The sequence below is a fragment of the Condylura cristata genome, unplaced genomic scaffold, assembly GCF_000260355.1.
Source record: "Condylura cristata isolate star-nosed mole 26May11 unplaced genomic scaffold, ConCri1.0 scaffold00010, whole genome shotgun sequence".
NCBI lineage: Eukaryota > Metazoa > Chordata > Mammalia > Eulipotyphla > Talpidae > Condylura > Condylura cristata.
Window position 1 is genome coordinate 57,040,268 of NW_004567111.1, and position 18,126 is coordinate 57,058,393.

Here is an 18,126-nt window from a genome sequence, read left to right on the forward strand (position 1 = left end):
AAACTTTGTAATAAAAAAAAAAGACCTGCTGAGACTAGCAGCAGATGACACTTGCACCTGAACTAGTGTTTGTGTCCCTCATTCACCACCAACTCCATCATTTCCTATAGGAACCTCTGTCATCCCAATTGCTGGAGCTGGTCTCTGGCAAATAAGCAATTGGGTTTAGCTTAAGTGTAAAAGCTTTTGTGCAATGCAAGAAAATATGAGATGATTAAAAACATATCCTACTGAATGGAAAAAATATTAACACAATATGTAACTGACAAGGGATTAATGTTCAAGATAGAAAATTCACAAAATTCAACAATAGAAAAAACAACTCAATAAATGGGCAGCATATAAATATATTTACTAATAATTGTTGATCATGATTTCCAATAAGAGTCATGCAGGTTTAGAGCCACAATGAGACATCATCTCACACCTGTGAGAATGTCACTTATGAAAAAGACCCCCAGCAACAAGTACTGGAGAAGATACAGAGAAAGGAATCCGTTACACAGTTGGTGGGAATATAAAGGTGCATCCATCTTGGAGAGAAAATGACTTTCTTTTAAAAAACAAAAAATGAAAATCCTATATGACCAAGGAGTCTCACTCTTGGGCATCTATCCAGAAAACAATAAATGCAAAAATGGCAGCACTATTTACAATAACTAAGACATAGAAGCAGCACATTAATTGATTATCAAATCATGAAAATGCAGTATAGCCACACTATGGAGTACTATTCAGCCTAAGGAAAAATTAACTGTGGCCATTTACAGCAAAATGAAGGCGTTTCAAGGGAATTATGTGTGTCAACTGGGTCAGAATGAAAAAAACAAATACTGGACATTTATATTATGGACTATATGTGAAAATAAAATATAAAACTTGCAGACATTATGAAATGAAGAAAATGTAGTATACCCATACTATGGAATGTGGACTCTGACAGAGTGCCTTTGTTTTCCAGAGATCATCTTAATTTTATTAAGTAGGATTTTTGTATGCTCTTCTGGGATTTGCATGAATGTTTATATTAAGCAGCCATAAATAGATAACTGCTGTGTTATTGCAACAATGATTTCATGATCACAGCTAAAATAAAAACAGGCATTAACAGAATGTATGTAGTAATACACCAGTGCAAATAATTATATTTGCAGGTTGGATTTCCTTTACTCCAAAATATAAATAGAATATACTGATGTGCCTAATCCAGTAGAAAATTTATCCTTAATTCTACATATAGTCTTGGTATATTGAGTACTACAGCTTCTCTGAGCTTCAAATAAAACCAACAGTAGAGGGCACTAGTGATGTGTTTATGAGATTTGTGCTCACAGCAAGGACCCACAAAATTTCTTGGCAGTCAGTTCCAAGCAGAAGTAGGAATTCTTCAATAAACTACTTGCAAATTTCAGTGTTTTGTTTTTGTTATTTTTTATAATATTTCTAGAAAGGTTCTGTTTCTCTTGCATGGTCACTTAGAAACTATAATATGTTTATATTATGTTAAGGCAAATTTACAAAAATATGTTGGGTACCGTTGTAGTCAATGTAGTCAGTGTACTGAGCACCACTTTGCACTTTGCACTTATTATATGCTTAATATTAAAACTTTAATTTTGTGAAATCTATGAAATTTATGAAAGGAAGCATACTCATCTCTTCATTTGCTTAAGTTTCTTCTTCCTTTTTGAAGAGTGTATAGTGCAACGTTGTATAAATGTAATTGCATGAAACAATACTTTGGAACAGAGAGCCCAATTGAAAACATTCTAAGACTCAAACTTTTTTTTAAAGATTTATTTATTTATGCATATAGAATTGAAGTACAGGTCAGAGGTGCAGGGGTGAGAGGATTCACCAGAGACAGAGTGGGGAGCAGAACAGGTAGATTGATGAAGTACACTGCTGAGGGGAGCAGTGGGCAGGTAAGGAGAGATCTGCCAGCCATGTGGGTCAGTTCCCTGGCGGGGGATGGAACTCATGCTGTAGTGGCTGACATAGCTTCATGGTGCTGCGCTTTACCTATCCCACTGTGCCACCAGGGACAGCCCTAAGCCTCAAACTTTCAATACACATTCATTTGTGTATATTTAGGCAGCTTTATATCATTGATTTGCAGTGATTACTTCTTGTAGCAGCTAGAGATATTTTGGAAGTGTTTTGCCAGATATTTAGCCAAAATTTGTTGAATGCTTACTCAGGGCATTATGTTAATCATTTTGTTTCACACAATTAAAAAAAATTAATTTATCTTCTTACATTGGTGTTCATTTTTGTACAGCATCTGGTTTTTCCCTTCAGGTGTAGTCCCTGTAGTTCTCCCAGCACCATATCAACAGTTAACCATCACCACCATCCCTGTGCTCTTCCCTCCACTTTTGACTCCTCTCACTTCCCCTCCAGAGCTGTATGCCTCTGACCAGTGGTTAGATTGCAAGTTTTGTCTTTTTTTTTTTAAATATCTTTTGTTTCTTTTCTCTACATTCTATATGTAAGTGAACCTATCTAGTTTTTATCTTTCTCTTGTCTAGTTTATTTCACTTTGCAAAATCTCTTTCAACTCCACTTATATTGCCACAAATGGCATATACAATTTTTTATTGCTGAGTAGTATTCCTCTGTAGTTTCACAGGTTTCTTAAAAAGGACATTAAATGTGGCCCTCCCTGGTGGCGCAGCGGGTTAAAGCGCATCACTGAGAAACTAAAGCCACTTTCGCATGAGTTCGATACCGCCTGCCCTGAGACCTCTCCTGACCCTCCCACTGCTCCTCTCAGCAGTGTAATTGGTAGATCTGCCTGTTCTGTTCCTCACTCTGTCTCTGGTGAACCCTCTCGCTGCCCCTGAGCCTCTGGCCTGTACCTCAGATTTCTGTATACACAGATAAATAAATCTTTAAAAGAAAAAAGGACATTAAATGTATTTTGGGTATCTTTTCCCTTTTGTAATGAAATAAAAGATAATTTCCTTGTTTTTCATACAATCAAAACTTTTTATTCTCTCAAGGTCAAGGTGTAGCGATGCCAAACACCAGAACCTTTCTTTCCTGTGGTGCTAGAATTCTGCTGAAAGAAAAAAACAAAAACAACAACCCTCAAAAGCACAGCCTATTCATAGGTAGGAAGAAATACAGGAAGAGTTCTACAGAAGGAACTTAGAAACATCGAAATGATTTGACTTTCTATGTAGTCCCAAGAAGCAGAACGTTATAGAAACGAAATGACATTATAGAAAGTAAACACCCTCATCCTAACTTTTAAAAACAAAACAAAACACACAGCTGGTTTGAATACTGAAATAGTTGCTCTTGGCTGAATGCTTTAAAAGTTGGAGGAAAAGATGAATTACTAACACATTCTATTTCATACTAACACACCTTTCTACAAGGACTCCATAATTAACTTGACTATTTTGAATTTCTTAAACACTACAAAACTAGTGGCAACTTAGTTCTTACTGGTTTCAAGAAAGCAGGTAGTCAAGTTTGGGGTTCCCGCTTTGGTTAAGAGGCAAGGGCAAGCTAAAAGGATGGATTTTCCTGCTAGTCTGGTTTCATCTGCTGTTCAAGTAAGTTTGGACACATCTGCGGGACATCCAAAGGCACCATTCAAGCAACGCTCCTTTTTAAGGCAAGACGGTATAGAGAGGTAGGACGCAAAGGGGATGTTCTTAAAGACGGCTCACTGGGGAGAAAGAGCAGCTCCAGGTCAGAGCCTACACCTTATGGCGCTTAAAATGGCAGAGGTGGAGGAGCTAAGACACCGACCCCGAAGAGCGCAAAAAAAGCGGAAGGCGGGCGCGTGAAGTGAAGGGGCCGGGGGTTCTGCAGCCCAGAAAGATGGGGTGGGGTGGGGGCGGAGGGACAAGTCCCGCGCCCCAGCGCCGCCAGCACGCATGCGCGACACGGACTCGCGGCGTCCGCCCCGCGCGGCCGTCACGGTCTGCGCCATCCTGGTGTCTGCTCGGCTTGGGACTTCGGGCTTCCACACCCCAGCTAGGCTGTCCTACTCGCCCACTCCGCCTCCCCTGCCGGCCAGACTCCGCCGGCCAGACCCCGCCGGCCAGGACAACCCCGCGGAGGTCGCGACGTCGGCGTCGCCCGCGCGGCGACGGCCGCGAGGAGCGCGTGCAGCCCGGGGTCGCGGCAGCGATTGGCCGGCCGCGGCGCCCGTTCCCATAATGCAGCGCATGGCGCGTCATTGAAGAGAGACCATGATGGCGGCGGCGCTGGGGCCCCCAGAAGTGATCGCTCAGCTGGAGAACGCGGCCAAAGTTCTGATGGTGAGTACGCCGCGCCCCCGCGTCCCGGCAGTCGCGGGCTTCGGGCGACTTTCCTGGGCTACAACTGGCCGCCCACTGGGCTGTGACCCGCGAGGGCCTCCAGGGAGCATTGGAGGTGGAGGAGGTGGCGTGGCGCAGGAGTCTCCATCCTTTAGTCCTGCCTTCAGTCCCTCTTTGGGGTGCCTCTTTTCCCCTAGATCTCCGGCACCCCAGCAGGGCGGCGGATTAGGGTAGTATATAAAGAAGACTTTCTGTGCCACGGTCTTCGATTTACACCATGCTAGGCGCACTGGGTCCAGAGCGAGCACTGGGAGCTAGGTCGGGGTCATCTCTGCGGAGCTTGGTCGGGGTCTATTGGCGCGCCACAGGGAAGTTGGTGCCAAGAGGGAAGTGGCCTGCCCCGGGTACTGTTTGCAATCCTTATTTCTTTCTTGTTTTCGGAGAGCTTTTTCTGCTCTGCAGTCACCTCTGGGGTAACCCAACCGGCAACACGTGGAAGGACCGGCAGGAAAGAGGGAGGGGGAATCTTTGGGACCAAGGTCATTGGGGCAAAACTTTGTCCATATCTAGCTCTCTGTGCGTCGCACCTTAAGGAGAACTGTGCCTGTGGTATATATGTTGACTTCATTTTTAACACAAAAATAAAACGTTTGATGAGTGGGTTATTTACCCAGTTTGAGAAGGCTTAATGTAAGGATAAAAAAATTCCACTTAAGGAATAGAAGTTACAATAAACTATTAAAGTTGTTCAGTGAAGTATGGATTTTTATTTGCTGGCTCAACTTTGTTACTGTGAATTATGACTTCCGTGTTTGTAATTTTTTAAATACAAAGTTTAGAGTCTATTTAGTTGATTAAGCTATTCTAAGAATTGAATACATTGAGTTCTTGTTACCTTTATGGACACACACACACACGCACTCTTTTTTTTTTGGTGTCTGTGTTCCGTGTTGCAGCATCCCACCTTAAAAATAACGTGAACAAATTGTATCATAGTTTGTAGTTACATTTATCAAGTCCTGTTTTCACACACAACACCAGATAGCTCATGAGATTCAAAGTCAGGATTTACTTGATTCATCAGGAGCAAAAGTTAAGTGAATTATTTTGCTACAAAGTTGAATAGATAATATTTTAAGATTCTTGCATGTTAAGCCATTTAAAAAAAAAACTACCTAGGTAGTATCCCACTTAATACATACAGAGTTCTTAAAGTCCATGACATAACATTTCCTGAAAAACCCAAACATTTTCTAGGAGCTAAGGCCTCTATTTTCATTAGACTCTGGAAGAGTATGTGACCTAAAGATGCTTCATTAGTTCTTAACATTGACAAGATGAAATTAACATTTTATTTTTAGCCTGTATATTAGTGTTTGTTTTTGCCAGTACCTTTCCATTTTTCTAGCAAAGGAAACCCTTATTATATATAAGGGTGTGGATGAGAAGATAGTAAGAAGTACTGTTTGTTACATGTTAAATAATGTGCTTGATATATTTTGTGCTTTATTAGTTATCTTAATAGTTTTACAAGATTGGGAGAGTTTAAGTGGCTGAATTACGTCTAGAACTCAGATCTTTCTAACTAAGGGTTGGTCTCTTTCCATTCTACCACTTCTTAAATATGTGATAAAGATATGCATTTACATTTTTTTCTTAATTGATGTAACATTAGTTTACAACACTGTGTATGATTTCAGGGAGTAAATTCACATCTCCTCAAACATGTCTCCATATCACACTATTTACATACTTTACAGAAAAGACTACTAGAGAAAGATGTTACTAAAAGTAGAAAATTTGCTTTTTGGAAATTTCTACTTATTTTCAACAGTGTCTTAGAATACCAGTTACTGGGTTATTTCTCATTATGAAAGCTACATTCTGGTTTATTATTAATAGTAATAGTTAACATTTATTGAGCTTACTATATGTAAGGTTCTGTGCCAAGCGCATATATTATTTCATTTAACCTTGGTAGTGTAGATGTTTAGTAATTTACCCAATTTTTAAAAAAAAATATTTTTTTTATAGTCAAAGGGCAGGTTTATTATAAAATAGGAAGAGAAATGAAGGATGCTTACATAGGCCCAAGTGGGCAGAAAGAGTTGATCCCTGAAAGGGACAGGTTTTGTTAAAAGAGAGGCTTTTTAGTGATAGACACCTAGCCTTGGCAGGAGAGCTGTCCCGGCTGATTTGCAAAGGGAGAACCTTAAGGAAGATAAACACCTGCAGATTCACAGGCTGGTGGGAGAGCTGCTGCCATTTACTTAATTGTTACAGGAAAGTGATAGAGTTGGGACTCCAGCTCATGTCTATTTATTACTAGTCTGTGATTGTTAACCTGTCAGTGGTGGTACTAGGGCATGAGTCAATCACTTAGAAATATTTAAGATAACAAAGCACTTACAGTTATTAAGCATGCATATTTTTTGAGCATGGTGGTTTGAGCATCATCTGTCAGTCTAAGGAAATCTTATTTATAGAAAATTGCTCTATTCTGTAATTGTTAAGTGTTGGGCATAATTAGTGATGCAAATTATTAGTTAAGTCTTTCACAATCGTTTTATTTTCCATTTGGTAGTCCGTTTAATTAATGAAAATCAGCATAGAGTTTTAGTGTGTAGAACAGTTTCAAGATAATCTTTAATATAGTGGTCTTAAGAAATCCACATTGTATATCAGACACAAAATTCAAGCGCATACATACCTTTTTTGGTGATAGGATCAATAGCATTCATCAGGTTCTTTTGGGAAATAGAGACCATGAAAAATAATGACCTAGTCTAAGCATTCTCCCTTCCATTCTACAGATGGGGAATCTGAGGTTCAAAGAGGTAGAAGTGACTTGCCAAAGGTAGGTCACAAAACAAATGTAGTGATAATACTGATTCAAAACCCAAATGACCAGGTTCCTGTTTTAGAACTCTTAAAATTTTTATTCAGCCATATTGCTTCTCATAGCCAGCATTAATATCACAACATTACATTTTACTACTTGATGGGAAATTTCTAAATGTGTTTTTAAATAATTGGAGTTTTACTGTGAGCCTGTTTTTAAGTCCTATTGGGTTGTTGGGTAAGCTATCAATTAAAACATACACAGTAAAAATATTTATACATTTCATAGGTCTAAATAAAGAGAGGTTTCCTCCCCAAAATTAGTAATGAGGCTTATTTTATGTAGAGGAATGTATATACTGATTAATCTTTCTAAGTCAAGACAGCCAGTGTGTGCTGTGTGCAAGACATTAGAAAATAAATTTGAAGGTGAATAATTTATAATGAGAAAGATTTGTGGTAGATTAGTAGCAGTATGCAAGTGAAGTTACCTGTTCTGAAAAAAAATTGCAAATAAGGATCCTGAAAATTTGTTTAAATAGGTCCTGAAAACTTTTCCAAAGATTCCAGTTGCTGGCATTTACTTAAGATTTGTAACTTTAAACTTAAATACAGTCAGATTAAGTGAAGTCCACCACATTTTTGTGCTAACATTCTCATCAGTGAGAGCCTCTTTGTGTTGTAAGTGAATTTACAATCTGAGCATTTTATGTGGTACTTATATTTTTCCAATATTTAAAAGTTATAATTAATACTGAAGCATTTTCAAGCATCTTAACACAAAAACCTGCAGAGAATAGTCTCCCTCTTTTCCGCAGTCAGTCCACTTTCTAAGTGATCCATATCAAGTTTAAATATACTTTGAACTGTTTTCTTATGCATCCACAATGTATGTATAATCAATTTATTTTGTACAGAAAGGCATATAGGGAAAGTAAATGTTCCCCAGGCTCTCATTCCCTTTCTTTCGAGACTATTCCTTGTGTGTCCATATTGAAAATATTTTAAGCATATAAGAGCATACATGCATCATTTCAAAGTGTTATTTTTTACATATCTTCCTATAATTTTTTTGTTTAATCCCGTTAAGGATGAATTTTTACCTGGTATGTATGTGAGAGAGAAGTCTAGAGAGAAAGAATGAGAATAGATGTAAAATGTAGGATGTTTTGATTTTAGAGATGCTATAAAGAAAAAGTTTAGTGTTCTTTTAGTGTTAATACTGCATTGTTTAAACAAAGACTTAGTGCCTTATTTCCCTGGCTTTGTTCACCTGTACAATGATAATATGAAACAATACAGAGGATGTACGTTAATGGATATGCTAAGATAATTTCATATGTTGTTTTAAAACAAGAATAAGTTTTAATCTAAATCCAACTTTAATAAAAGAGATTCAAATTGTTTTTCATAGTTTTTATTGTAGTGAAATTTGGTTAATATTTTGACAGCATCTGTTATTGAAATTCAATGAAAAGATGAGGAGGTTCTGAAAACTAGGATAAGAAAAGAGATAGTAATCTTATTTTTTTTTTTAAATGCCAGAAGTAACTCTTGTTGGAGGATATATATTTGGGATAAGCTGGGAATTGACCCAAAACAGCTTGGATAATCCTATAATTTCTCAGTATTTGTCTTGAAAATTAAGAGATTTAAAGATTTAATTCTTTTTATTTTTTCTTGCCATTTTAAATTGAGATAAAATACACATAATGTGAAAATCAACCACATTTTCCCTATCACCCTACATTATAACTTTCTTCCTTTCTTAACTTCAGAGCCCTCACTGCAATTTTTCGATTTTTTTTTGTATTTTACTTTGTTAAATTGTCTGCTGTGTAAATATCTATTATTTGTTTTTGTCATCTTGATTTGCTTTACCACCCATAATGAACTGCCTCCATTTTTGTATAAATGACTGTATTTCATGTTTCCTTAGGGCAGAGTAGTATTCCATAATATGGATATTACCACATATTCTTGACTTAATTGCCTACTGGTGAACATTTACGCTGCTCCCATGGCCTGCCTATTGTAAATAGTGCTGCATTAAACATTGTAGAGAATATGATTTATTCATTGATGGTTTTATGTTCTTTGGATAGAGGCTAATATTGCTGACACAGTATTTTAATTTTTAGTTTTTAAAGGTAAATCTAGACGGTTTTCCATATTGCCTGTACTGCTTAACATTCCCACCAATAGTGCCTTAGGGCTTCTCTTTCTCTGTCTCCTTTCCAGCATTGTTATTGGAACTCTGTTTTATACATCTCTTTCTCAGATGTTTGAGATGGTATCTCATTGTGGTTTTAACTTTCACTATTGGAAGTGATGATGAACAGTTTTTTGTTTCAGCTTTTTGGATGTCTTTGGAGAGTTGTTCATAGCTGCTGCTTACCTATTGGGTTCTTTTTCTATTGGTGAATTGTTTGAGTTTATATACATGTTGTGTGAATATTTTCTTCTGTCCTGTATGATGATTTTTAATCTTGTTATATTTTCTCGTACTGTATAAAAGCTTTTTAACTTGAGGTAATCCCAGTTGTTTATTTTTGCTTTTATTTCCCTTGCCTTAGGGTCCAGTCACCAAAAACATCTTTATTGTTGGCGTCATGGAACATATTGCCAGGGTTTTCTTTGATGTGTTTTATTGTTGTAGGTCTCAGTCTTTATTATTTTTGGGTATGTAGTACTTCCAAATGTGACCATTTTATTCGAATCGAATCTCTTCCCATTGTATCGTAGTAGCTGCTTTATCATAAGTTAAGTACTGATATATGTGTGGCTTTGCTTCTGTTCCATTGAGCCACACATCTAGTTTTGTGCCAATACCTTATTACTTTTTTAATACCACTGGTTTATAGTAAAATTTGAAGCCAGGCAATTTCTTAATTTCTCTCTTTCTCAGGATTAGTTTTCCTAGTTGAGAACTTTTGTGGTTCCATGTAAATTTCAGTATAATTTGTTCAATTTCTTTGGAAAACATTGCTATATTGATGGATATCATATTAAACTTACTTATTACTTTAGGCGGGGTAAGTAATTTTGACTCTTTTGATCCTTCCAATCCATGAGCATAGGGTGTCCTCCTTTTGTCACTAATTCCTTTAATAAGATCTTGCAGTTCTTGTATAAATCTTTCACCTTAGGTTAATTCTGAGGTATTTGATTCTTTTTGAAACAAAAAGATTACTGTCTTAATTTCTATTTTTTCCCCTCATTTGTTTTGTATATAACACTATAGTTTTTTGTTTATTGGTTTTTGTAATCTGTCACTTTGCTGTATTCATGTATTTCTAATAGTTTTTTGGTGGAATCTTAAGGGTTTCCTATGTATATCATTTGTGTATAGTGATATTTTTACTTTTCTCGCTTGGAGACCCTTTATTTTCTGTATTTCTTTGGCAGCGCTGACAACAAAACCTGTTACTAAGTTAAAAAGAAGTAGTTTGACAGAGGGCATGCTTGTCTTGTTCCTGATCTTAAGCGAATATCAGTTTTCACCTCCAAGTGTTATATTGGCTGTTGGTTTGTAATGTATGACCTTTATTATAGTCAGGCAGTTTCCTTCTATTCTGATCTTTTTTAGAGTTTTTATCATAAATGGGTAGAGACTCTTATCCATGCTGTTTCTGCATCTGTTGACACAGTATTTAATTCTAATCCATAATATAATCATTTTAATATAAGGTTATTTCTCTCCAGTCTTGGCTAATACAGTTTTAGAAAGCTGATCTGTCTTTATTTTGTGAGTTTGTGGCAGTGACTAGGGAATTTTTTAGAAAACAGCAGTAATAATAGTGACTTAAGCAGATGAGATCTCCCAAAACCACCCTGTTGTTACATTGTTACATTAAAATATATATATATGGGGAATTATTAAAATGGAGGAATTGAATGACAGTATAACTTTTCAAGGTTTGGAGCTAGACCCTCTGGATTCTTGGCTCTACTTGTTACTAGCTGTATGACATTTAGCAAGTCAACTTCCAAGTGTCTGTTTCTTTATCTCTGCAATAGGAAAATAATAATGCCTACCTTCAGGAGTTACATTAAAAAGAAAGTGGTAAGTGTAGTGCCTGGCACATAGTAAGTGCTGTGTAATTGTTAGCTGTTATTTTGCACTTCACTGTATTAAATAATATAACATCAAAATACATAAATCAAAGTAACCTTTTAATCACTCAATACGTATTTGAGTTAATTAAATTTCTTTAGAATAGTGCTGATAAACATTTCCTTATCTATACTTTCCAGTATGGTAGCCAGTAGCTACATGTACCTTTTGATCACTTAAAATGTGACTAGTGCAATGAGGGACTGGATTTTTAATTTTAATTTAGTCATGTGTAGATAGTGACTACCACATTTGGGCAGCACAGGTCTAGATAGTGTCAATATGTAGCTTCACAGTCATCTTTTCATTTGTAGTACTGATTCTAGATTTCAAATAATTCCTTCAGGCTTTTCTATTACTTCTGGTTGTTGAATTTCCACTGTCAGTATTGATTTCTAGTTACAAATGAATTTTTAATTCTTTTTCTTGTTCTAGAGTGATCAAAATACTACTTTTGGAAATAGTGATGGTATGTTATAGTGATGGTATGTAATATTGAGGAGGAGAAGATGGCCATAGCCTTTGTTTCATAATTATAAATCATTTTCATTTTTAGATTAATAAACAATCAGAATCATCAGGACAGTGAATTTTCATCACCTTTATATACACACTACACAGTCTTGAAATTTTGTCCACTTACAATCGGTATCACATACATTATTTTTTACACAGATATAAAAGAGTAAAGAACACATCACATATCCTTTTACCAAATCAAGTTAGTTCAGGGTCTTGTCATAAAATATTGGGTATTGAAATAATACGTAATGATGACTGCATGAGAATGTGTCTTTCCTGATGTCCCTCAATTTATATTCTTTCATTGATACATGACTTTGAGAAAATTCATCTAGATCAAGGTTTCCCAGTCTTGTCACTGTTGGTATTTTGGGCAGGATAATTCTCTTTTGTCAGCTGGCCTGTACATGGTAGGATGTTGACAGCATATCTATTGGCACTAGTTGCCAATAGCACTCCTCAGTTATGGCAACCAAAAATGTTTCCAGACATTGTCAGTTGTCCTTTGGGGGACAAAATTGCCTCAGACCACTGATATAGAACATCATCATCTGAAGACTCAGAGTCTGAGATTGCACTTGTATGGTCAGTTTTACCATTATTGATAGTCTGTCCATTAGCTTGATGTAATTATAGAATATATCATTTTGTATGTGTGTTGTCCAGTGTGATAGTCACTAGCCACATGTGACTGTTGAGTACTTCAACAGTTAGCCTAGTTCAGCTAAGAAACTAAAATTTTAACTTAATTTGATTTAAATAGCCACCTGTGGCTAATGGCTGTGAATTGCTGTTGTAGATTATTTTGCATTCATCTTCTGATGCATCTCATAATATAAGCTGTCTTGTGGGTTTTGTTTGTCATTATGAGTGGGAAGAAAAAAATGAATTCTCAACACTGCCCAATGAAAGATTTTTAAGAGATTACCAAAAAAGGATGTCTTTACATTTCTTTTATATTTTCTTGAAGGGTCATGCTAAACTTTGAGCGCTGTGGTAAAAAGAAAAAAAATTGAAGAATAGTACTAAAAATTTATTTTGCTATTGTGTCTCTTTTTCCAGGTAATTCATCATACCTTGTTTTTGAATTTTATTATTTTAGTCCTAACATAGTTGGGACTAATTGATGAGTTCTGATGAAGCAACCCTTAGTATGATGAAATAACAAGACTTTTTATGATACAGAAACTTAGTTAGGATCTGTATAGTAAGTGTTAGACTTGTGAAAAGGGTCTGTGACCTGTAAATGACTTCAAGTTAGAATGAATTATTATATTTTTGAAAGAGTAAAATTTATCTTTGTTTTTTGGAATACCTTTAAGAAAAAAAGTAGGGCCCTTCCTGGTGGCGCAAGGGGTTAAAGCACAGCACAATGAAGCTATCCAAAGCCACTGCAGCATGAGTTCGATCCCCAGCCAGAGAGGTGACCCACATGGTGTGGCAGACCTCTCCTGACCCACCCGCTGCTCCCTTCAGCAGTGTATTTCAGTCAATCTACGGGTATTTCAGTCAATCTACATGTTCTGCTCCCCACTCTTGTCTCTGGTGAATCCTCTCACATGTTCCACCCTGCACCTCTGACCAGTTCTTGTACCCCAGTTCTTGTACACATAAATAAATAAATATTTTTTTTAAGAAAGAGAGAAAAAAAGTAGTGAAATACCAGATACTGCAGATCGTTAGAACTGCTACCAAAAAAACTCCATAAGGTTCCAATGGAACCTTATGGTATACTAACAAGGGAATGCCTTTATTGCCCCAACATTAGGTATGTTTACTAATGGTGTTTTGCAAATTCTTTTTACCAAGTTAAGGAAGTTGTCATTCATTCTCACACGAAAAGCTTAGTCATGGTTCTTAATTTATTTAATGTTTCTGCATTTTAGTCTTTCTCCTTAATATTAATGTGGTAAATTGATTTTCTAATATTAACCCAGTTTTACATTTTCAGGATAAACTAACTTAGTCACATTGTAGTGATTCTTTTTACTTTTAAAAAAGTCTGAAGTTGTATTCAGCATGTGAACTATCTAAAAAGATTTTTTTCTGTGTGTAAGACTGGTTTATGAATTTTTAGTTTCTTGCACTGTGATCTGGTTTTGGTATTGGCATATTTATAATGATATGCTAATCTCAAATGGGTTGAATAATGTTCTTTTGTATTCTCTGAAGTCTGTAGATTGGAATTTTTCTCTACTCTTAGCTAAAATCATGTATGTAAGTCAGTGGGCTTTTAAGAAAACTATTTTAAACCACTGATTTAATTTAATTATTGTAGGACTATTCAGGTTTTCTGTATTTTGCTAAGTCATTCTTTTATATTTGTCTAGAGATTTGTAGCACAAACTTTACGGTAATAAAGTTGTTCGTTAATCTTTTAATATGTATTATCTGAGACGTTATATTTTCTCTTAATTTTGCCTATTTACATATTTATGTACTTTCTTCCCTTAATTCCATCTTTTTACGAATCTTGTCAGTGTTTTATCAGTTTTATTGGTCATTCTGAAAAAACAGTTTTGGGGCTTTGTTTATTTCTGTTGTAGACATAATTTGTTTCATCCTTTTCTGTACATTATTGTACTTCATTCTGTTTTCTTTGGGTAGCTTCTGCTGTTTTCTAAATTTTTAAGGTTAGATGTTTGTCTCATTGGTTTTAATCTTAGCTTCTAATATAAGCATTTAAGGAGGTGTATTTTCCTCTAGTACTCTATTTCCCAGGTTTTGGTATGAAGTATTTTTCATCAATTTAAATGTTTTCCACTATGATTTTTCCTTTCATTCTTGAATTTTTCTAGTTTTTGTTGCTGTTAAATCAGGTTATAACGTAATAGCTTTGTGATTGGAGAATGATTCATATACATATCAGTGTTTCAAAATTTATTTGTATATGCTTTAAGGCCTACTATGTTGTCAGTTCTTGTTATGTGTTTGTAAAGGATTGTGTTTATGTCATTAAAGTTAAATCTTTTGTCTTCATAAACTAGCAGTTACTGAGAAAGGCTTGTTGGTAGATTTGTTGATAGTCTTGTCGTTATCTCTTTTATATATTTTTGAGGCGGTATATTATTTATTTTTGGTTTTGCATTGTCAGCCTAATCTTTGGTAGCAGGGGTTTTTTGTGTGTGCTTATTTTTACATCATTTTGTGCCTTTTTCATCTCAGTTGTAGTGTGTGTGTGTGTGTGTGTGTGTGTGTGTGTGTGTGTGTAAGCTTCTTAGAACTTTCTGAGGCAGATAACTTGCTGTTTGGAAACCATTGCTAAGTCATTTTAAAGAAAAGTGATTTTTAAATTTTATTTTTACATTGTTCATTTTGTATTATGTTTGATTTCTCCTCTGAGGTGTAAAATTTCCAACTCCAGATCACCTGTGAACCATCACGGTAATCTCTTTTGTGTTTTTCTCCTCCCCATTTCAATCCCTTTCCTTCCTCCGTTGAGGTATGTCACAGTTCTCTCGTTTGCCTGCAACTTTTTTTTGACCCCATGTTCGATTTCCTGATACTCTTTCTATAATTGAAGCCATCTGATATGTTTCTTTTTTTCCTTCTGACTTATTTCAGTGAGCCATAGTCCTTCCAACTCCTTCTGTGTTGCTGCAAATGGCATGAATTTATCTTTTGTGATTGCTGAGTCATAGTCCATTGTGTATATATACCATAACTTCATCCAGTCATCTGTTTCTGGACATACAGGTTTTTTCCATATCCTAGCTATTATAAACAGTGGTGCATTAAACGTAGGTTTATTTTTTGAATTAATGTTTTTGTGTCCTTTGTGTATAATCCTAGGAGTGGAATTTCTGGGTCTTACGGTAGATCCACTGTTAGTAATTTGAGGATTCTTTACACAGCTTTCCATAATAGTTGGACCAGTTTGCATTCCCACCAGCAATGTCAACGGGCTCCATTTTCTATACATCCTTGCCAGCATTTGTTGTTATTGTTTTTTAATATGGGTCATTATTAGTGGTGTGAGATGACATCCCATTGTGGTTTTGACTTACATTTCCCTGATTATAAGTGATGTTGAGCATTTTTTATGTGCCTGTTGTCCAGAAGAAAGAATTTTAAAGTTTTCGTTTTGGGAAACCAAAGTGATTACTAAGTTGCCATCTAATATATTGGCTTGATGATTTTATTGGTTTTTGTACAGTGTTTAATTAGATTTTACTTCATTTATATTTTGTGTATATATATATATATGAATAGTCATATTCAGACCTTTATTTTATTAAGTGTATAGATTTCAAAGTGTCCAAAATGAGTAGTTTAGGAAATAATATGGTATATAGAATAGTTGGTATATTAATTTGCAAAACTACACATGCTTTTCATAAATGACAGGAAGAAACAATGTATAATTCAGAAATTTTTGGGTTAATTCATAGTTGATTTGTATTCGTATAGCATGGGAATAGTGTTTACTAATATGCTCTACATTCAGGATGTACAGTCAGCAGATATTAATGATGAAGCATCTTCTAAAACAAACTCAGCTTGTTGAATTAGGGAAAATGGTGACAAAGAATTTGCCAGTGGAAGGACAAACATATTCATATTTAGCATAGTTACTGCTTTACAGTTTCATTAATGAAGTCTTTTTTTTTTTAAGATTTATTTATTCATACATACAGTATTGGGGTTCAGGCCAGAGGTGCAGAGGGTGAGAGGATTCACCAGAGACAGAGTGGGGAGCAGTATAGGAAGACTGACTGAAATACACTGTTGAGGGGAGCAGCGGGCGGGTCAGGAGAGGTCTGCCATGCAGTGTGGGTCACCCCCTGGCTGTGAATTGAACTTGTGCTGTAGTGGCTGCAGTAGATTCATTGTGCCGTTGTCCACCAGGGAGGCCCCATCATTAATGAAGGCTTTTTAAAGTGTTAAAGAATTTAACATAATTATTTACTGGAAATACTTTCATTTTGTCTAGAAGCTGTAGAGGGTGCTATATCATTAGGAATAGTAATCTGAGTTGACTTTAATTGTAAGAATTCCTTTAGGCTAGAGTTTCAAAGAGAGTTAATTTTTCTTGGATGTACATCTTATTTTATTTTGACTAAAATTAGAGTGATTTATGTTGCTTAACTGACAGTTTGTATTTTTAATCGCTCAATGTATTTTAATAGCAAACTTAAAAGCAAAAGCATAGAAGAGAAACAGCATTAAAAAGATGTACTTGCATGTTGGACAGCTCAGAAAAAGAATAGTGAATGGATGTAATGCACCGTATGATAAAAATGCTGTGAACATCATATAGTTGTTGTCAATAAGAAATTTACTTGTTTTTAAACAGTCCAAATGCTAACATTGTCCCCCCAAATTTAACAGGTTTATAATTGCTATAAAGTTCCACTGCTGAAATTTGTATACTGAAACATTTTTACTTTCATAAGTCTTTATGTTCCCATGTTTATATTAAAAATTTATACAGAAATGAAATGGAAAAACTACCAGTACCTTATTTCTATCCCTTTTTTTTTTTCCAGTTAGAATCCTATACTTTGACTGACACCTTTGTCCCTGTGAAGGAAAAACATTAGCATTCATAACTACCAATAATAAAGAGAAGAGAATTATGTTTCTTTCTTTTTTTTGGAGCATGAAATGTTTTCCATCATAGTGGTTGTTCTCTAGCAATGTGACCTGCTTGCTGTGTCTTTTGGTATACTTATTCCACATTTGGCAGGGAGAGCACACAGATGGTGTCTTCAAAAAAGCCAAGCAGATAGGCCTTCCTTGCAAAGCACCAATAGCTGCACCCTGGAAGTACAGGTCTGTTTTGAAGTCATGAGCCTTTCCTCACACCAGCTGCTTGAAGGGAAGTTTGCAGATCAGTTCAGGGGACAAGGTCTTATTTCATGGGATGCCACGGTACCTGGCCTGTATTAATGGAATTCTTTACCCTTTCAGTAGAGAGCCACTCTTTGTCAGTGGCCTTCTTGGCCAGTTACTTCCTCTGTGCTTCACCACAGGTGTATTGGCAGTCTGCCTACTTTGTAGGAGCCATGGTATAGAGACTGCCTTACTTACCCCTGCCATTGAGAGGATGTTGGGGGGCTGCCTTACTTACCCCCTGCCATTGAGTGGTTGTTGGAGGGCTGTGGCCATGAGATGCTGGCTAGAGATACTGTAGGGTGGCTTGTGAACGTGATTATTAATACTATAATAAATATTGCCCTAATAGTTGCAACGTGTTTTTCATCTTGCAAATTCTTTGACTATAGTTGATTTTGATTTCTTCCTTATATTTGTTCTGGAAATGATTTATTTTCCTATTGCTTACCTTCATTCTGATCTCCCAAATGGAGAATTCTGATTCTTTGGTAGGCTGTAACTATTTCTTTTGCTTCTTTTCAGATGGGT

The 18,126-nt window shown here is 36.0% G+C and overlaps 1 protein-coding gene across 1 annotated transcript in view; it reads left to right on the forward strand.

Annotated features, from left to right (window-relative positions):
* The first annotated feature begins 4,173 nt into the window (after positions 1-4,173).
* Positions 4,174-18,126, forward strand: part of XPO4 (exportin 4) — a 95,960-nt gene continuing 82,007 nt past the window's right edge. The window contains exon 1 of the mRNA XM_004680267.2: positions 4,174-4,280. Within this exon, the coding sequence (XP_004680324.1) occupies positions 4,212-4,280 (69 nt within the window). The 5' untranslated portion in view covers positions 4,174-4,211. The remainder of the gene's footprint in view (positions 4,281-18,126) is intronic.